This window comes from Zosterops lateralis, assembly GCF_965231275.1.
Source record: "Zosterops lateralis genome assembly, chromosome: 3".
In the NCBI taxonomy this organism is placed as follows: domain Eukaryota; kingdom Metazoa; phylum Chordata; class Aves; order Passeriformes; family Zosteropidae; genus Zosterops; species Zosterops lateralis.
Window position 1 is genome coordinate 14898882 of NC_139764.1, and position 22007 is coordinate 14920888.

At 45.1% G+C, this 22007-nt stretch overlaps 1 protein-coding gene across 1 annotated transcript; it reads left to right on the forward strand.

Annotated features, from left to right (window-relative positions):
* Positions 1–1579: 1579 nt before the first annotated feature.
* KCNK12 (potassium two pore domain channel subfamily K member 12) lies at positions 1580–21048 on the forward strand (the record flags this gene model as incomplete). Its single annotated transcript, XM_083858363.1, has 2 exons — positions 1580–1931; positions 19066–21048. The coding sequence occupies 2 exons, from the start codon at positions 1580–1582 to the stop codon at positions 19959–19961; spliced, it is 1248 nt and encodes a 415-aa protein (XP_083714489.1). The 3' UTR covers positions 19962–21048.
* Positions 21049–22007: the final 959 nt, after the last annotated feature.

Consider the following 22007-nt stretch of genomic DNA (forward strand, 5'->3'; position numbering starts at 1 on the left):
ATGTGGCCAAGAGACAACTGCCAATAACGTGAAATCTCATGGCAAGGCAAAATCTCTCAGATCCAAAATAAGAAATAAACGTGTGAAACTGTGGAGAGAGGTTCCAGTGACAGCAAATAGCCCCTTGCTAAAAGACACCATGTAGCTACCAAGAGGCAGCAAATATTTTCCCATGGACCAAAAAAAAAAAAAAAAAAAAAAAAAAAAAAACAAAAAAACCTAGGCTAAAAAAAACCCAAAACCAGGGCACAAGCTCCTATCCCAGTGAGATTGACACAGGCGAATGTAAATTGTGGGGAGCATTTCCTCCTCCAAGCCCAGATCTCTGCTACACGTGTTATCAACCCCTACACATATGTTTGCAGGACTGGCATCGCTCCCATCCTCTTTGCAATACTTTTTCAGTGAGAATTCTCATTTTATTTTAAAAAAAAAAAAATAGGAATGTAATTATTTACTTCAAGTCTCCCAGGGAAAAGACTGCAGTTCTTACTGCAGCACAACAGATAAGAAAGGCTACAGTGTTTGTTCCAAGGCAAACAGCGAAGACAGAATCCAACACTTAAGGCGGGGAGGGGGGAATCACCTTTCAGACACCAGCTGAGATTAAATGGGCACTTGGCACCCAACCCAAAATGTGTCATTTTCTTGGGTCTACCTCTGCGGACTCACATCACAAACAGCCTAGAAACGGCTGAAATTAACTAATCAGGGTTCCACCGACCACCGCCACCAACTGCCTCAAAAACACCCAGTTGGCACAGGGAGTAGAGGAAAAGGTGTTGAAGCCAAACCACCCCCGAGGCGCGTCCCACACATGCCCGGCCGGGGCCGCGGTGAGAGGAGAAGCGGGGAGAAGGGAGGAGAAGGGAGGAGAAGCGGGGCTGGGCGGGGCAGGGCAGGGTTGGGCGAGGCAGGGCAGGGCAGGGCGGGGCAGGGCAGGGCACAGGGCAGGGCAGGGCAGGGCAGGGCACAGGGCAGGGCAGGGCGAGGCAGGGCGGGGCAGGGCGGCTCCGGCGTCCCGCCCCATCCCATCGCATCCCATCGCATCCCATCCCATCCCTCCCCCGTGCCGGGCGGGCGGTCCCCGGGGGCGCGGCAGCGGCGGCTCCGGCGGCCGGGCCGGGGCGGGCGGCGGCGGCATCGGGGCTGCGGGAGCCTCCCCGCCGGGGATGCGGCTCCCGGGGGGCCGCGCCGCTCGCTCCCGCCCTCCGCCCGCCGTCGACCGGGCGCCGCGCGGAGCCTCCGCCTCCGCCTCCCCGCGGCGTCTCCCCCGCGGCGGGGCCGCCGCCGCCGCCGCCCCGCATGGCCAGAGCGAGCCGGGCGGTGCGCGCCGCCCAGCAGCAGCAGCAGCCCGCGGGCCCCGTCGGGCCGAGGGCGGGCGGGCGAGGCCGACGGCCCCGGGGCGCCGCCGCCAGCCGGGCGGGCGGCCCCGCCGGGGGATGACTCAGAGCCGCGGCCCCTGCAGCGAAGCCGCCGCCGCCGCCGCCGTGCCGGGCTCCGCGCGGCGCCGCCCCATGCCCGCGCCCCCCGCCCGGGGCCGCCCGCCGCCCGCCGCGCCCGCCGCGCCGCGCACCGGATGATGCCCCCGCGGGGGGCGGTGGGCTCCTGCCGCCGGCGGCGCCTGGCGCCCCTCAACGAGGACAACGGGCGGTTCCTGCTGCTGGCCGCCCTCATCGCGGCGTACCTGAGCGCCGGCGCCACCGTCTTCTCGGCCCTCGAGAGCCCGTCGGAGGCGGCGGCGCAGCTCCGCTGGAACCGGACCCTGCACAACTTCAGCCGCATCTTCAACATCAGCCTGCCGGAGCTGCGCGCCTTCCTGCGGAGCTACGAGGCGGCCATGGCCGCGGGCATCCGCGTCGACGCCCTGCGGCCCCGCTGGGACTTCCCCGGCGCCTTCTACTTCGTGGGCACCGTGGTCTCCACCATAGGTGAGCGCGGACCCGCCCGGCCGGCCGGGGGATGCCGCGGCCCCGGCCCGTCGTTATAGCGACCAAAGTTTGGGGAGAGGCGGCGCGGCGTTGCTGCGGTAACGCGGGGCTCGGCGGCGCGCCCGGCTCCCTCCGTCCCCGGGGGTCGCGGTCCCGCCGCCCCCTCCCCGCACGGAGCCGGGAACCGGCGCTGCCCCCGACCCCGCATCCCCCGGTCCCGCGGGTTCCAGCAGCGCCGAGCGGGACCCCGCTCCTCCCCAGCAAACTTCTGCTGCCGGCTCGGCTCCTTCCCGCCGAGCGGGGTTGGCGCTGCCCGTGTGGCGCTGCCCGCCGGGCCGAGGGCTCGGCACCGGGTACCGGGTACCAGGAGAGGCGGCAGCAGCGGGGCTGATGGAGATGCTGAGCCACAGCCGGGCTTTCCCCTGGCCGCTCAACTTGGTACCGGCTTGAACTGCTGGCAGAGTTAGGATTTGAATGTGTTTAAAGACACCAAGCGGTGTGTCTTCCAGCTGTAGCAGGATGCTGTGCTCTCGGGGTATTGCTGCAGCCAGCCGCGGTTCTGCATATCCCATCGGTGTTTGGGGTGAGCAGCACTTTGTAAAGCAAATGATGAGTTTTGGTGAGATAATTTTTTATATTATTTTTTTTTTAACTCTGTAGCTATCTACTACTCTTGGACTATTGCTTGAGAAACCCTGTCCCTGAACACAAGATCTTAACTCTGCCAGTTTTTACAGTTTTTTTAAGCCAGGTGTCTTCTGTGTTTTCCCTTTGTTGTAAAGGATGAAACTCACAGCTCATTATTGCATTTGCATTCATTAGGTATGGAAAATGTTTTATCAATAATGACTAATCCGTATAATGGAGTCGTGATGGTGAGTACAGCAGTGTTGTCAGGTATTGTTACTTTTTGCATTGAAAAATCCACTTAACTTTTCCTTTGCAATTACATTTGGTAGCCCGGTCATTAAAACACCGTTTTAATTAAGCATTAAGCTGTCTTCATCACAGGAACATATATTTAAAAGATCATTTTGACTGATCAGCATGAACGAACAAAAAAAGCCAATGTTTTAACAAACCTGTTCGTTCTTTACACCTGCTGTGGGAAACAGGAATCTTCAGATGATGTGTAAACACACTGCTTCCCTGCCAGCTCCAGCTTCTCCTCTCTGAGGTTATTGAAATGCAAAATGCTTCCTCTTACTTTGCATTTGTTTCCATCTCCACTTCATCTGCAGTCATTTGTACTTGGGCAGAAGGACTGAGGAACTCAGCACGGACTTTTGCCCAGTCTTTACAGGTGTACATGGCAGAACCAAGAGTTGTGTTTCTCCTATTCCTGTAGCACCAACCCAGGGCAGTTCTCTCTCCTTAGAGTCACTAATGTCATGTCTCACATGTGAGGTGGGTGCTGAAGACTGGGGTTTTTTTAATGTGCAACAGAGCTTGGATACTGATAAGTGTTCTCTCAGTCATGCCTTCTCTTGGAATGCTACCTGCCAATGCTTGCTCCTGGATTACTTACACTACTTGGTGTGAGTTCAGAGAGCCACAGAGTAAGGCTTTGCTCTGAGTGAGGAGATGCAGCAGAAGGTGGCTGGAATTGAGGCTGAGTTGTGCCTGTGGGCACAGCAAAGGCCGTGGCAGAGCTGCCCTGCTGCACACCCAGCCTGGCAGGAGCAGTGTCTGCATCCCGGGGCTGCTGCGCTTCATCCGGCCATGGCTTTTACCAGCTACGTGTGCAGCTCCTGCAGATGAAGAGGAACTGCTGCCCCCACCTCAGTGCTTCTCTTCACGTGCCTCTCGAAGCTGCTGCAGCTTCTAGAGGCAAAGCCCACGGTGAGCTCAGCTGCAGCAGGGTTTCTTCCACCACACAGTTGTATTCAGTTATTTTTGGCAGTTCTGCCCAGCAAAAGCAAAAAAAACCCCAATGAATTAACTAGTCGTTCCACTAAAACACAACACTGTGCTCTTAGTGCACAAAGCTTCTGGCTCGTGCTCCCAGCACAGAGAAACCAAATGGCAGTAGTTCCAAAGCTACTCTTTCAAGGTCCATTTTTCTCCCTCACAGCCAGCTCAGTTATGTACCTACCCACCTGGACTACCTTTGATTCCACTATCAGCTCACACACCACATAATCCTGGCTCTGAGCAATTTGATTTGCTTTTGTGTCATGCTTAATTGACGAGATTTCTGTTTTTACCCAACCTCACCGAGAACTACCAGACATGCAGAGTCAAAACAGTTTGCCTTCCTCAACAGCTTCATCAGTTACGTGTGTCAAAGCAACTTCATCACTCCAGCTAAACACACCACCATCCTAGTGAGCTGGTGGAAAGCTTCCTTACTCACTGCTAAACAAACTGCAGGTATACTCAATGCCTCTCAAGGGTAAATCACTCTCAGGTTACTCAGCTTCTCATCTGTAGAGGATTCCAACTTGCAGGAATCTTGCTCTGTCTTTTCAAGCCCTCACTCTGTTCTCAACAGTTGTAATAAAGCTACTGAATCTTTTATACGTAGGCACTGAAATACTGTCATCCAGGCACAGAGCTGCAAATTCTCCTGGAGCTTGTGTAAGCTGAGCTGAGAAAGACTCCAATTCTTCATCCTTCTTTGAACACAAGGGTTAGGAGTTGCCAGGCTGGGAGAGAACTTCCATCCATGCTACTTGAGCGGGACCTTTACAGAGCCAAGTAATTCCCCTCTCTTAGGTGCTTCTTTGGGTGCAGTTCTGCACTTCCCTAATTCCTCAGGGACACAATCAAACAGTCTGGGTGAGAAGCATGTTAATATGGGGTCTTTAAGAAGCAAGAGTTGAAATTCTAATTTTAAAGCGTTTTTGTGAAGAGCTGACAAAGTGTGTGGCTTACAGTCCATAAAACACCCTCTTGATAGCACTCTGGGCATTCAGTTTTTATTACTGTATTGTTTATGCTTGAATAATGAAATGTTGAGTCTGTTTTCATTAGACACATCTGGATTTTCAGAGCCATGTAAGAAAATTCTTCGGTCTAATTTCAGATTGCTTGCTGTCAGGCTACAGCATCTATTCAGACATTCTTTTGCACTCCAAAAGGTAGTGGGTTTCTGGGCAATTACTATTATTCTGATTTCTTTAAGGAGCAGCTGGGTGAAATTTTTCCTTGATTCTTTGGTCTGACTGACTTGTAGACTTTGGTTTTCAGTTGAGTTTTTTCCTTCCTTCCCCAAATGCAAACCACCTATAGTACCCAGCACTTTGTTAAAGACTAAAAGAAAAAGTATAACTCAGACCAGATTTCTGATTGTTACAGTTGCAGGCATAATCAGTCCTAGCTTTCCCTGTATTCTGGTAGCAGAGACTTATTCTGCCTAGCACACCAGGCAACTCTGGAAGGCCTGAAGATCTAGATTTCTGACTCAGTCCATGAGTCTAGACTTTGTACCCAGATTTTTTTCCTCTCTCAAGTGTTAGAATAAACCTTCAGTGCCTGTATAGTAAAGTATTTTGAAACATGGACCCATTGAAATTGGATTCTAAGCTGCTTATGTGTAGATACATGCTTCAAAAATCAAGTGAAAGAATTGATTTATAGAAATCCAGACCAGGCATTAAAAAATCAGGTCAAGTGAAGTACTCCAATATATAGAAGTGATTTTTTTGATAGAATATTTTTATAGCACATTTACTGTGGGCAGATGATTTTAGGATGGAACATGTCTGGGTTATGTGTGCCTGAGAGGTGCCCCTGGATAGAAAAGATGCAGAGATCTTCTCTCTGTACAGCTGTGCAGAGGTTACAGGTGTTGGGGGCACAGTGTGTAGGAGTGAGCAGGACTGCTCATACTTGCCTTATCCCTGAGGTATCCTGTTAAATGACTCAATATTCCTGTGGACTGACAATTGGGATGGGGCATGCTCTGCTCTTAAGTAAGAGGCACAGCATTCTGTGTTTTCTGCCATCTCACTGGCTTTGGCAGCTATTCTCTGCTTGCTTAGGATGTCAGCTGGGTTAGACCTTCTTCTCTCTGGGCCCTCTGTAGGGACCCAGCATACCCAACCCAGCATTTCTGCTTGTGCTCCACAGCCTAAGCACCATAACCACTCACTTCTAAAATATCCTCTATCTGTGTCATAGTCTTGTGAGAATATCTTTCAGTCCAGATGTTCTGGAGGTGTTAATTGAATGGAAATGCAAAGCACATTTGGACAGCTCAGTAAGCACAGGTCAGATGTTGGACTGTGCCAGGGGGTGAGCCTGTGAGAGCAGGCACTACAGAGGGTAATTTGACAAGAAATCCCACAAATAACCAAGATGGCCTGAAGGTTTGAGGGGTAAATATATTTGTCCCATCTTCTTCGTTGTTGTATTCCAGGATGTGAATCAGAGCCACAGGAGGTTCTGGCTCTCTGCTTTCCCTGATTGCAGCCTCGCTGTCCATAGGGCCAACCCCAAGGTGACAGCCAAACCAGGGTGTGCATCTGATAAGCAGCAGTGTTCCCTCCTCAGGGCTCTGCAGTTCTCTGGGGCTTGTAGGCAGCTTTTGCAGAGGTTTCAGATTAGGGAGGAGTTGCCTCCAGAGTTGACCTTCTTAAAGTTAAGAAATAAACAAAACCGAATGAGAAAGCAGCTGGAAGAGCCAGCAGTGTTATTAAGCTGCAGTGTCAGGTTATTTGTCTTTGCCATCCTATACACAGTCTGCAGGCAGAAGGAGAGTGTGTTTCAGGCAGATCAGATTCCTTTGGTGCGTGTCATGTTTTGATCAATGTGCCCGTGGATTTCTGAGAGTTATTTTCTCACTCGGGTAATCTCGATAAAGAACAGAGAGCAAGAGGCTCAGAGGGCAGCAGGTCAATGGTCAGCATATTTCTGTGGAGAGTTCTGATCCTGCACTGATTTTCCTCAGATGAAGAGCTGTCACCATAGCAATGTTTTCTGCTTGCCATAGCTGCATGCCAGTATTAACTTCTTTGGGTGCCACTGATAGGAATTTCCTAAGTGTGTGGGCATAGGTTGGGTGCTCGGAGCAGAAAGGTAATCTAAATCACAGCTTGCTTCCTTGTAGTTGAGAGCAACAGCACAAAGCTTTATTTGGAATACATCCATGTAATTATGCAGGTGACTTGAGTCCCCACTGAAGGGTCGTGATTAAATCATTTTGATCCTAAATTTGTTGGGATTTTATTCTAGAGGGAGGAGGAACCCAAATACTTGAAATAAAACCCTTTCTAAAATTAAAAAAATTGAGAAAAATATTATTTTAGTTTCAGTGCTTTTTAGGGTTTGCCTGCCCCTGTAGGGCTATGCCAGCCACAGAAAATTAAGCTTTCACTGTGGTTTGGTCACCTAAACTGAATGATCTCTACAGAGCATTTCAATTCAGCTTAATTAATCTAAGAATTTCAGATGTTTCTCTAATATTAAACCCTAGCTAAATGTTTCAAAATATTAATATCAGTAATTGATGGAGAAGTCAGGGACAAACAAATTGATCTTCTTTTTGCCCTGGCTGTGGAGTTTGAGGTGCTCAGCTGGAGCACTGAAATGTGGGGTCTCCAAATTAAATGTCAAGCACCACAGCTTCATAGAACCGTCATTCAGAAACCAAGTTTTATCCAGCATTATATGAGATATGGGCCAGCATCTCGGAAGTTAGGGGAGATTTTATACTGACTTTACAGGGTGCTGGTTCAGGTTCAAAACAAAGACCAGCTGGAGTTTGTAATGATGGATTCTCCATTTTTGCAGCCTTCAGGGCGCCTCTAGCTCGGGTCATTGAAGGAGCAATGTCTGCTTAGGGGGCATGTACCTCCTGCTTAGCAGAACATTCCATTTGGCCTTCGGTGATAGTCCTGCAAATACCTCTGTTTCAGTTCCCTGTGCATTTACAAGAGCCTGTAGATGTGATTGCAGACTCAAGCTCAAGCACCCCTTTGACAGCTCTCCATCCACATGTGGCTCCAGCCAGTCCATCTCTTTTACCAAGCAACCTCCCTGTAAACCAGTTATCATGCCCGTGCTAGCTGGGAGGGATGGTAATTACTGGGCTTATCAACTGCCCTGTTTGCTGCAGGCTCATAAAGCCTGCTTGACACTCTGTGGCCTGTGTTCCCATGGAGCCCTGCCAGTCCCTGGAGTCTTCCCCCCACTTTGTTCTCCTGGGGATATTCCCCCTTTCCTTCTCATAGGGCTTATCTACTGCTGCCTGCCAACCTGCCTTTCCCAGCCTGAACTTCTCCAGCTTTTCTGCCTTCTGTGTCCTTCTCTACTGGTGATTTGTTTGCTTGATTAACTCTCAAATATTTGTTTGATGTCTTTACAGTCTTTCATGTTAAGAACTATCAAAGAAGTCAGAAGCAAAGCTTTACTGTTTCTCTCTGTTCCTCATCATGCCTGTCCCCTTTCCCTGGTGTTAATCCTGCTATTGACCCTCATTTATTTTTCAGTTTGTTTCTTCCTTCTCTGATTGTCTTCCGTTTGACACAGATCATATACACATCATAATTTTTTCTCACTTGTACCACAGGGTCATCTTTTCTAACACACAGTCTTTTTTTTATGCAAGCTTTAATTGCTCTTCATTGTGGAGAGAAGAGGAAAACAATTACTGAGTAGTTCTGTTGACAATTAACTTCATGTAACATTACCTACTGCTGGCGGTGTGCTGGAAAATACAATGTCATTTCTTTATTTTAATGAATGCAGGATTACCTTATCTTTGAAGCTGTTAAGTCAAAGAGAATTTTGCCTCTTGCCATAGTAGCATCAGGGTTAGAGCAACAGAGAAACAGCTCAGAACATTTCATATGCAATTTTTAGACTGAAACAGCTTGATATTATTGAAAATGTAACCTTTGGCCATGATCTGAATAAGCCTTGCTTAGCTATATCAAAAGCGACAGTTTTTGTAGTGTGTCAGCACCAAGCACATATCCGAGAGCATTTTGAGAAAAGGTTTTTAAGGACAAAAATTAGGGTTCACGCTGGTGAACATTTGAAATGTGAAAGTCTTCCTGAGCGCAGTAAATGTTTGAAGTGATAATAAAAACCTTCTATGGAAAAAAACCACTCTAGTAACAAACAAAATTATAATCCAAGGGGCAATTGCATAGCAGTCTACACATATAAAATACCTCCTCAACAGCTGACTTCTGCTGAAGTCAATAGCAGACCAGTCTGCAGAGCTTTAGGAAATCCTACCTTAGATTTTTTATTGGCACACCAGGTTTATAAAACAAATGCACTTGTTATTACCGTGTAAAATACATCCCCCTGAGCTCAGTGGGTCTGTTGATGGCACTGGCTGGTACACCTAGGTTTCAGTGCAATCTTTCTTGAGTCAAATGAGAAGTAGAATGAAAATTAAATCTAATTGCATTAGACAAGGCAAAGCATTAGCAGCCTTTACAAGTAATTAAAGCTTTGGAGTGGAATAAGATAAGAAATTGAATGGTTTGATGTTAACATATGGGATTTCTTATTGTGGGTGAGGCACTGCTATTGCTCATGTTTAAAAATCCACAATAAGTGCATGAAAGAAGCAGTAATACCTTGATAACTGTTGTAGCTCCGCAGCAAGTCCTCACTGGATTTTAACCTTTCTGAGCTTGTTCCACTGCAGCTTCTTCCTCTTTAGAAATTATTGGCCAAATGTTTCCCAATCATTCTCAAGTCTTACACAGGCAAATTTAATCACAGCAGAAACTGCAGCTAGAAGAAATTTGCCCATGCGAGAGCAGAGTGAGAAACTAATTCAGTAAATTTCGGTTAAAGCCAGATAAAATGTCTGTGATGGTTATTCATAACTATATATCCTGTCATCCTCTTGCTCAGCCTGAGCATTGTTCAAGCAATACATTTCTCTCCTGAGGTCAAACAAAAAGCACAGTGTCATTCATGCTCAGTGTGCACGCAGTCAGGTCTGCTTTAAGCCTGATGGAAATAGCAGGGAGTGACGGCAGTGTAACGATCCTAAATCCGAGTTGTGATTTTCATGAGAGAGGCAGAAACAAGCTGTTTGAGATGATGATTTGTTCATTTACAGAAACTGCTACTGGCAGAGCTGCGAGGACCAGGAAAATCTCAGATAAAATCAAAAGCTCAATATTGTCTTGGTAATGTGGTGGAGTTGTTCAGTATCATTAAATTTAAAAATAGTCAAGAGAAATGCATACTAAGGAAGGAAGAGTTAAATGAAGAAGTAGAAAATGGGAAATAACTGGTTAGTCAGCAGTGCTGTCACCCTCTATTTCTGTTACAGTAACTTAAAATCAGGTCTTTGTGCCTTCATGAATGAAGAGCTGCCTGAGCAAAAAGATATTTGAGAATTTGCCTCTTTGCTTTCAGCTGAAACTTTTTAAAATAAGGGACCCATGAAGGCATATTTAAACCATTAAGAAGCCCAGGTAGGTTTATCAGAGGCTTTTTTTCCTTTAAATTGTAGCTGTAGAAGTTTGTACAGAGATTTAAAAAAAAAAAAAAAAGGCCTTACAGTGGAAAGGATGTTTTCATGTTTAGGGCCTTTTTATCCCTTGGGTACTCTTTATAGGAGACTCTCTGTAAAGCAGAATAGCTGAGACAACTATCAAGAAACAGATGTTCTCTGAACACCTACCTACACAAACACCAGTGGCAGAAGAAAAATATGCCACAAGTCTGTTTAATGCAGTCAAAAGATAAGCCAACAGTACAACCATTGAACAGCCTTTCCCATCTGTAAGGCTCAGAAAGCCCACAAGTGACATCTTCTTTTATCAGACTTCTTATGCAGGGAAATATGACATAGACCCAAGATCACTTGTGAAATTTAGATAATGCTGTTTCTTAGCCTAAAAGGAGAAGTACTGTGAGGTTTACTGGCACTGAAGTGACAGTACATGTGCAAGGATTCTTTAGAAGCCAATGATTTCTCAAGAATGTAACGAAATTTGGATGCCGTTATCCTTTTTCGCTTGGAGTTCAGAAGAAAAAATGGCTCAACCTTGGGTGTACAAAGACATCTGAAATGCAACTCCAGGTTACAATAAGCAGCACAAACATGTGTGAATGCTAATGTTTGAAATGGCAGGGCATAAGCTTTTTTCTGTTAGGGTGTTGCTTAGATACACAATTATCCGCACAAAAAAACATTCTCAAAAAAAAAAATAGGGAAATAAGAATGGAAGCAGCTTTAAAGGATGAAAAATTATGATTGCAGTAGAAATCCACTTTTGAAGCAATGTTCACTTAGAATCATCAGCTGCATGAAGACTGTAGGAGGGTCAGAGGAGGTGGCAGTGTATGGCTTCAGATACTGGACTCATCTTAAGAGTGAGAAGGAATTGGTGGTTCTTGGGGTCCATGAGCTCTGCCATCATGTATGTCCATGGTTACTGAGACACACTTCATCTATTTCTTGGTTATCATGCTTTTGTTTTCTGTGTATTCTTTAAAACAGTTGCTCTAAATGCAGGAGTGTTTCCTCTGTCTGATGGTGTTTTGGAAACCCCTGTGTTTTAGGTGATATTGGGCAGTGCAGTAAGGCAGATGCTTCTTCACACAACCTGGGTGGTGAGCAGGGGTTTGATACCCCTCTGACAGCTGTCAATGCCAGAGTGTGAAGACCCGAAGCCTGTAGTGCAAAGGGGAGATTTTTTTCACAGTAATGCAACTTTGTCAAACAGCTGTGAAGCGTGTGGGATAAATTTTTCCATTATTAACACCATCACCATTTCAGAAGAGATTATAGCAAAATGTTTTTCTCCAGCTGTTAGGATGAGAAAAGAAGACAAGCTAGAGACAGGACCCTGCAATCATCAGGTGTGGAGGCAGCCAGAGGAAGCAGCTCTGTTTAGTAATCTAGTTTAGATCAATGAGACAGGCTGCCACCAAAAGAAGGAACATTGTGCTCTCATCTCCTTTTTCCGGAAGTCCTCCTCTGTGAGGTGGTTTAGGACTAATTTAAGCTACACTAACCCATATTCTTTCTGTTTTAACAAGCCATTAGAGTCCTTTGGCTGTGGCAAGAGGCAGAATAACTGACAAAACAGGAGGGCATTTAGCAGCATCTTGCTGAAGATTTGTTCAAGAAAGGCAGCATAAAATGAAGAAAATAGTTTCAGTCTTGGTTTTTATGACTGTAAGCTATTGACTGGCCCCAAGAGTTTAGCAGACAAGAAGATTTTATTACTTATAAGAACAATAAAACCTTTAGTATTGAAAGAAAGTTTATGAACAGTATGTTAATAGAGAAGGGACATTGTCACGCCACAGAACACATCCATCCCTTTACAGTCAATTCAGCAAGAGTACTGCCAGTTTGTGGGTCCTGACTTCCTTTTTGTTTGTGTAGTTTGAATTTCTACTCCTGATTTTCATCCTTCTCAGAGCTTTATTCTTCACCATCTCCTTTTAGGAGAGGCTCCCTCTCCCTCATTCAAAGCTGTGTTCTGTTGCAGTAGGATGAGCCAGAAAACTGAACATAAGCTTGCCAAAGATTTTCAGCCTAGAGCCTGTGACTCTCCTCACATATTCCCTCTTCAGGGGGGCTTGCTTAGCAAGACCTTGGGCCAGAGCTGCTGCTCAGCTGGCAGCACTGATGGCTTGGCACAAGTCAGCCCCCATTTGCTTGTACAAGGTGTATAAAGAGCAGCTGGCCCCAGCCAGGGAACCATAAAACTGATTTAGAGACACTTCTGCTTCTTCCTTGGCTTGGTTCTGTGCCAAAGCAACTTCAGCAGACCTCCTTCTGTATTTATCTTTAGGATAATGGCATCTAATAGTGAGTGAGGGTGGACTTGTTTAGTTGGTCTTCGGTGTGCACTTCTTTGCAGGCTGTACACAGAAAGGGCAGCATGCAGTACAGCTGAGAAAAAAAAAAAAAAAAAAACAAACTTGCCTACTTCTGCTGAGTGAAAAGAACAAGAATACTGCTGCTGCTGGTGAAGCTGAAGCCCCAGTGTTTATCTTTTTAAGGGCCATGTATCACTCAAATATATGAAAGTTAGGCCACTTGAGCTGATAAATGTGCCTGCTGAGTACCCACTAGAGAATGAAGATCTTTCTTGGAAAGCTCAACTAGAGGGTGTCAGCTTAGAAAAGCACACTTGGGAAACCTACTCTGAGGAGGAGAAGTTAAACATTCACGAGCAGCCAGGCTTTGGGGCGTTATTCCTCTCTCCCTCCTTGAGGTTTCTTTGGAGTCATCCCCCTTGCCTTAGACCCCATCAAGGTGGTAACTGTTGAGATGAGGGGGATTGAGTTGAGGTGGTTTCTGAGATGAAACTCCACCCTTACTCCTCTCAGTCCAGCATATCCTTCACCCTAAATACGTTACTCTGGCTGTATCACACATGGAAACTTCTCCTTAGGCTGTGGGGTCCCCTCCTCACCCCCCTGACCTTGCCAGGTGTCAGCCCCACAGGGAGCACCTCTGTATGCAAATGCTCTGTGTCTGGGATCAGTCTTCACATTTCATCTTCAGGGGATTCCATGGGAGAGGTTTTCTTGCAGCTTCTTATCCCTCAGTTGGCTGCCTAGTCCTCTGTAGAGCAGAAGAGGTTCTTCATCACCCTCTCCCTTGCAAAATTTCCTCTCCAGAGCACTCTGTGAGTACTCTGTTCAATCCCAGCATCACAGCCACCAGCACTTCTGGTTACCCCTGCAGTGCTTTCCATCACACCACTCTCTTGTAGGAGCCTTGTGCATCATTCCCATCCCACGTCCCTCTCTGGACATCCACTGGTCTCCAGGGATGCCTGTGGGAGTTGCAATCCCCTTGCCCACATGCAGAAAGGACCAGGTGCCAGAGAAGCAGGGAGGTCCCAGCACCATTGCCTTGATGGAGCTGGCCTGGTGCATCCCAGCTCTGGCACAAGCTGCTCCTGCCCAGTCCTGTCTCCTTCCTCACCCAAGTGACAGTTGGCAATAATTTTGGCTTCATCTTTGTCATTCACCTCTACAGAAAAGTACTGATCTCTCTCAGTCTCTTTTTTTACCTTTCATATGCATCTGGTAACCTAACAACTATTTATTACTTCACTTTTTGATTATTTAATGTGATTGTTACAAATTTAATCTCTTTTTTTCCTAAGGGAAGCTTGTCTTATTTTAGGCTTACAATTCTATTAACTATTTTTAAAACCAACATAGATTAAAGAGGAATGGATATGTGGCCATGACCTTTTAGTCTGTGGTTTAAAGCATGGCCAGCAGAGAAATGCCAAGGGTGATTGATTCTGGTGTTCACTGATGTAAGGCATCACAGCACTTTGGATAACCAATAACCTGATCACTGGTGTGTGTAAATAGTATAAAATTGGTACTGTAGAAAGCCTGTAATAATCACCTGCAGCTCTTTGAAACTCCTTAAAGTTCAATTAATCATCTCCTGGCACTGTTCTGGCAGCGTGGCTCCTTCTGAGTAGCAGTTGTCTCAAACACCTGACTAATGTTTCACAGGTGGAAATGAAACAAGGAGCACCAGCAGAGACACGAGTGGTTTTTAACTACATTCATTAGGCTTATCATGGTGCTCTTTCCTGGATGAATGGATAGATAGAACAATTATGGAAGTCAGTCCTTATTTGCATGGTCACTCTGTATTTTCTCCATAGAATATCTGCCCCAGTACATGGATCACCAAGGAGTGCAAGCTTGTGTATGATACAGGTTAGGACAGCCTTAAAAACTGCAGTTGTGTCTCATTTATTCAGAAATAGCACAGGTCCAACTTAAGGGATCTTAATTCACACAGTGCTGGACAGACCACTGCTGTTCAGGAGGTGTTTGCAGATAATAATCTAAATAAGATCAAATGGGATTTTACAGCAACCTTTATATTAAAGGCTTTGCAATAGAAAAGCTCTAAAAAATTTACTGTTTGAGCCCAAAGGGGGGTGTTTTAGTAAAGCAGGTTGAGAAAGATCTTAAAGGGAAAATAACTCTTTCATTTGTAGTCTGAAAATGTGGAGCTGGTTGGAAGAACTGACTTGTAGTATTCCCACTCCTTGGGTAAAAGCTCTGGATGCAGCAGTTTTGTCAGCTCTGAGCTGTGACCCTGTATCCAAGGCAACTGTTTCTGGATCTTAGGTGGTAAGGAGCTAGAGAATAAATGAGAGGCAGTTGTAAAATACACAGGTATGACTCCCAGGGGAAATAATGATGAAATGCTAACAGGTGGGAAAGGGTAGAAGGAAGCACCAGAACCCAAGTATGGGATTCAGATTAGCATCTTTGGTTCCTGTATACATGTACAGTATAATTTATGTGTTAGTCATGACCAACCAGGACTATTGGAGAGCTATGAAGTAACGCTAGTGCAGAAAAAACAGGAAGCAGAAAAACATGGAATTGGTAGCTCTTTGTTTCTCTGTCTGTGTTCTGTAACCCCCATCTCTTAGCCTTTATGTTGCAAGAACTTCTTTCCCTCTGGAAGCAGCATTCTGGTTATAGTTGTTTCTGTCATTGTTTATCTCTGAGGAGCCATTTGTTTAAAAAGTTACTTTAAACCATTTTAATTTCTTTTGATTTCCTTAAATGTAACTACATGATGGTTATATAATGGTACAGGGGTGATGCTACTCTGATGATCTACGTGCTGTTTCACTCTGGCATTTCAAATGATTGCTCCAGTGTGCTGACCTGCTGTGTGAGAGAAGTCCTATGGCAGGACACCTGTATAAGAAGAATTGGGGTGGCTGAAAGAGGCTGGGACACGTTATTGTGTTCTTGTGTTGTGTTTTGTGACTTTCTCGTGTTTAGTTTTTGAAGTGACCAAAACTTTATTGCATCTCTGGGTGAATATGTCTTTACCATTTATGCAAAATTGTCACCCCCTTTAATCTCAAAATATAGTAAAACAAGGTAATTGCCAAAGTAATTTCACTGAGAGAAGAGCTCACAAATACTAAAGCTGCTATTCCTTTCTGTCTTCTGGCATCAACCATCTCTTACTCACAAGGAAGTGGGTAAAGGAAAAGAAAGCAAGAGCAACAGGAAGCATATGTCACAAGTTTGTCCATCTGTTCTACCTCTTGAATACATCCCTAGCTTAAGTAATTTAAAACTCCAGGTGAGCAGAACTGTAACCACAAGCCTGTTATGCAAGTCAGGATGAGGGCCTCATTAAATGCCAGCACTTAACCGTGAGAGGCTGCTGAAGAGAGTTTTTATCAGCTCATCTCTACAAATTCTCTGTGGGGAGAGAAAATATCAACCAGCTGAAATTAACGCTGCTGTACAGCTTGTATCTGAAGTGGTGGGGCACAACTGGCATGAGGGAGGTTCAGATATTGCAACTGAGCCACACAAAGTCAACCCCAAGGCACCTGTAAAATATGCCTCAGGGCCATGAAAAACACAAAACCCTGTTGTGCTTTTTTCTTGTACTGTGTTGGAAGCAGAGGCGGTTCTGGATGAGTTTGCTTCATCCAGGCACCATGGTGTTCTTAGCCTTGGGTGGAGGCTGAGCTCAGAAATGAGGTACAGAACACACCAGGACCAACTCCTCCTGGCTGGGGGGACACCAAGGGACAAACATAGCTGGCAGAGGAGGACCCTGCCCTTGACAGCTTCCTTCAGCCAGCTGGTGACCTAAGGGATGTGTTTTAGTGGTGGCTTGGCAGTGCTGGGGTAACAGTTGGACTCAATGGTCTTAAAGGTCTTTTCCAACCTAAATGACTCAGTGTTTGCCTGGCATCATTTTTTGCCCATTTTATGTATTAGCATTCTCTCTGCTGTAATGGGCCTTTTCACCTTGCCTAGCTACATACTGAATTTTGGTAGCATTTTGCTTCAGAAAAGCCTGATTAAACACACAGCATCAAAAATATAAAACCACCACCTCTCTTGAATGATTACCAGAAAATACTAAGAGCCTTCAGCACATTTACAGCTTGATCCAAACTGTCGCTATCTCTTTTTTTTTCCTCCTAATTAATAAATGTGTCTAGCCGTATGTGTGACAAAAAACCCATTTATTTTGATGGTGATGTTCACATGCTTGCTGTGAAGCACATGTTTAAGTGTTTTGCTGACAAGGCACAGGCGAACAGATGCCTTCTCCATAACAAGTTGGCTGTGTATCCCTAGCTGGCAACCACAACAGGCTCCTCAGCTCCTTCTGAGGACCAGGCACTTTTGGATATTCATCATTAAATGAGAAGTCTCCTGCTAGCATCCAGCCCAATCCAGAGAACAGGTCCACCCCACAGAGAGGAAGGAACTTCCCAGAGCCCATGGCAAGGTTTGTGAGGTCTGCTCAAAGGTGGTCTTGTTAACACTGTAAAATGGAGAGACAGTGGGTCCAGAAAGCAAAATGCAATTACTTCTTTGGTAATATTTTCTGGTAATACTGTGCAAGTTTTTCACTGACTTCTACACAGAATACTTCTTTTACAATGATGCTTTTGATCATAAAATCATAGAATGGTTTGGGTTGGAAGGGACTTGAAAGGTCATCTATTCAACACGGGCAGGGACAACTTTCATTAGATCAGGTTACTCAAATTATGAGGTATAGGCTGACTTGCTGGCACACAGCTGTTTCTGAGCCTGCCAAATCTGTTGTGAAAGTAGGACCACCTCTTCCCTCATGCATCTTCATGTCACTGAAAAGATACGTCTGAGTTTACTTGTCATGAGCATTTACATTCTTCTGTTCACCAATGGGAAATTCTCTATCAACAAAATAGAAAGGGAGCACAGATAAACTACCCAGAAAAAGACAGCCATTGCAAAAATAGATCGGTAGATTTCAAGAAGCAATCTCAACTCATTATATATAGGCAATATTATCCTGTTGCTGTTTATAAAGGTGTGTCATGGTAATAAACTGGATTTAATTATTTAATTTTGCTCTGTAATGATTTCATTATGCTTTATGCTTTTCTTCACCAACTTGTGTTTATATAGTCTGGTGTTGATATTTACCTCCTTGAACATGATACTTGCTTGTTATTTTGGTAGAACGATATAGCAATGAAATTTCAGAATGTAGGTTTTTCACAGAACTTTTAATTTAGATTAAATGTGGTTATTTATTCATGGGACATAAGCAGTCACCTCAATCCTGTCAATATGTTTTTTGCCTGAGCCACCAAGTGTTTGTACAGGGAAGAATAGCAGAACAAACCCAGTACCTGCAGAACGGTGTTTCAGAAGAATCTTCTTGAGATAGAATGTGAAATATATGTAATTTTTTTGTAAGATAACTGGTATCAGCAAATAACATGGAGTAAACTTACTGTACTTATTTGCATGCAAATTTAAGTTCACTTTAGCTGTTATTTAACAATCTGTATGTTACAAGGCATTACTGCTTCCTTATAAAACTTTGTGTGTGAGTAGTGTTACAGTAATAAGTAATATTACAGTAAGTAATTCATATAAAGAAGAGTTGAATTAATATTGTTGCTGGATCTTCACAGAGTTTGTATACTCTGATTTTTCTATTCAACTGTGCAGCAGTGTTTTTCCCTGCTGTAATTTTCCATCTGCAAGTTCTCAATGCCCCCGGTCTGCCAGGCAGCTCTGCAGCCTGATGGCTTTTCCTTCCCTCTGTGATGATACCAGGTGGGCTAGTCACAGCTGGGATTTGGAAAAGACTTAAGAGTGCTGTTATTTTTAAAACAATATTCGGTATTTGCAAGGTGGTTTTTTTTTCCTGTTATACAACCCGAAAACTTCCATCTCTCAGTGGGAATGGTATAATCAGATTCCTATAAAAAATGTTACACTAGGTTGCAGATTGTGAACAGAGAACTTAAACTTTCCATCAGGTCGTGATGGCTGACGCATGTGGGAGCAGGGAAATGGCCTCTTCACCTCATCCCACCTTGAAAAGGTTTGGGTTCAGTAAGTCTTCCACCTGCATGTTGAGTGGTGTTGGTACAGATTAGTACAGATACTAATCCTTTCATCTTGCAAGGATTTTTTGGTTGCTTTTGAGTTTTAGTCATCTCATTGAACTTTTGGTGCCTTCTTCCTTCTTTACCGAACTCAGTTTCGTGTTGGCCTAAGCTGACTTAGAGATGGCACTCCTTTTGTCCAGTGAGATGGGAGCTTTGTTAAGGTACATATATCATATGTACATATAGGTACATATATACATATATTTACTCACGAAAACCTGTGTTATTAACATTGCCCATTTATCTCCACACCGTAGGCTTTGGAATGACCACACCAGCAACCGTGGCTGGAAAAGTATTCCTCATCATTTATGGCCTTTTTGGGTGTGCCGGGACCATCCTCTTCTTCAACCTCTTCTTGGAGCGCATCATCTCCCTCCTGGCATTTATCATGAAGGCGTGCTACGAGAGACAGCTGCGAAGGAGCGGCCTCCTACCTCCCAACTTCCGCAGGGGGCCGGCTGTGTCCGGGGTGGGCAGCCTCGTGGGCTGGAAGCCGTCCGTTTACCACGTGATGCTGATCCTGGGAATTTTTGCTATAGCCCTTTCCTGCTGCGCCTCCGCCATGTACACGGCAGTGGAAGGATGGAACTACGTTGACTCCTTGTATTATTGCTTTGTCACCTTCAGCACCATCGGCTTTGGAGATTTGGTAAGCAACCAAAAGGCTGCGTACCAACATCAGGGATTATACAGATTCGGGAACTTCATATTTATATTAATGGGGGTATGTTGCATATACTCCCTTTTTAATGTCATCTCAATCGTAATCAAACAAATTTTGAACTGGGTGTTGAAAAAATTCGAATGCAGATGTTGCCCAAAGTGCCATAAATCCAGTACCCGCCTCAGCCGTCGCAACGCCATCACCCCGGGAGCGCGCCTGCGCCGCCACAACGTCGCCATGGACGCTGATGGGCAGTACGACAGTGACACCGAGGGCAGGAGGCTCTCTGGAGAGATGATCTCCATGAGGGAGCTCACAGCCTCCAATAAAGTCTCCCTGGCCATCCTGCAGAAGCAGTTGTCGGAGACGGCCAACGGCTACCCGAGGAATGTCTGTATCAATACAAGACAGAACGGTTTCTCTGCGGGGGTGGGGGCTCTGGCCATCATGAACAACCGCTTGGCAGAAACAAGTGATTCTAGGTAGAGTTTTTGGAATTCCTTTTGTTTCTTAAATAAAAATTAAAAAATGGCAGTTAGGGTGGAATTACCGCTGTAAGCTACTGGAAAGTTTTACATTTCAGAGACAGCCTTGGTATTCATTGGGTGTGTTCGGCGTTTTACTTTCTGGGGGTTTTATAAGTGTTCTCTAATATGCAGTGAGATCTTTACCAGTATGTTACAATTTTCCCCTAAGGGAGTTTTGAATGAGACTTGGATGTCTTTGATGCAGAGTCTGGCACAGTCATAAAAGGATGATGCCCATGGTTAGGATGGTGTCAAAACCAACATGTTCTTCTTCAGAACAGAGCCTGAACCCAAACTCCGTGTTAACAGGCATAAAGTGAGCAAATTGGGCTCCAGATTCAAACATGGGGTTGGTAAGTTTTGGCTAACCAGTATCTCACAGTTTGCTGTAGTCTGGATCTGGTCCTGAGCCTTGTACTCAATGCTCTTCAGCAATTCCTCGTAGCAGGCCTCTCTGACAGACACGTAGGTGACTGTTGTCACATCAGCTTTAGGGCAACTATGCTTCACTTCAGTAATCCCAATGACTTCAGTGGCAGAGAGTGGAGTGGGCTGAACTCCCCCCCTACAAATGATGGGGTTTAGCCAGCCTTGTCTGAAAGACCACCTGCCACCCAACTCTTAAAAGTCAGGGGATTAACAAGGACCACTTTAAAGTGTGCAAAACTGTTCCTACCTACTGAATAACAGAAAACAGGCAATTGTTATCTTCAGAACTGACTTTGTTTAATGCAAGAGAAGCTGCTATGCACCTCTGGGGTCAAATGTTTGCATCACTACAAAAATGCTTACTTCTTTACTTTCTCATTGAAATAAGTCACTAAAATGAATGTGGGCTCTCTGTTGTCCTAAATTTGTATCTTTTACTTCTGCGGTGTTGCTGCAGAGATTCATGCCAATCATTTCCTTGCAGTTCTTTGAGGGCCCCAACCCTGTACTTGTTTCCCACAAATCTGACTGTGCAGGTTGTACAGAGGAGCATTGTTTTGGAGTTCCCCAGAAGCTGGCTTCCCCTAAAATGTTGATACCAAGTCATAAATTGGCCTTTGGCTGTTGCTACCATCTTAAGCCATATTTAACCTGTGCTAGCCCAAACCACTGAAGAGCCAAAAGCAAACCTGATCTAGAGTGTGTAGTTTAGCATGACAAGTGGGTGCAGAGGATTTGCTGCAAGCCTCTTTCAAAAATACATGCACAGCTCTGGATCATTTCTCTAAATACTCTCTACTATATTGTGTAGATAATAAAAAGGCTTCTGCTGATTCCAAGTAAGAAACAAAACTTAAGCTTATATTCTGAGAAGCCTTCTCCTGGAAACTTACTGGAAAATTGTAGGCAAGACCATGAGTAGTAGGTTGGTCAATGAATAAGTTGAACAAGCTGATGAACATGAACTAGGAATATTAGAAATGTTTGAAAATATTTCCATGAAGTTTGATATTGATTTTTTACTCTATTTACTTATTTTTTTTTGCATGGATTTGGAGTAGCAATCATTTTTACTTTCCTTTAAATTTGTAGCAGTGCAAAATGTTTTGGATTTCAACCTTGGAAAACCAACTTTAAATGTGAGGCTTTGCACACCTGAGCCTGCCAGCTGAATTATGGCAGTGAATGTATCTTTTTCCTAACAAAAAGGAATCAGAGCTGCAGATAAACCATCACACATGGGTCTGTATCACACTGTAAATGTCACAGCTTTTATCAAGATGTGTTTGGCCAGAAACAAGCAATGATGATTGTAATGTGTTTCCAGCTGGCACAGACTCACATTTAAGATTCTGTGGTATGGGAGGGGCTGCATTCAAGAGGCAGGAGCTTTCCTGGTTGTAGAGAGACTCCTCAAGGTCCATCTGTCAGAGTGCCTTCCTGTCTGTGCACTCATCCTCTTTAAGGAGGCAGGAAGGTGTTTGTTGCTGTTTGAAGCTCACTGAAGGATAAATGTAGGCAGGATGTACAGGGACAGGTCATGGTCTGGAGAAGACTCTGATGGCTGGAAGACCCA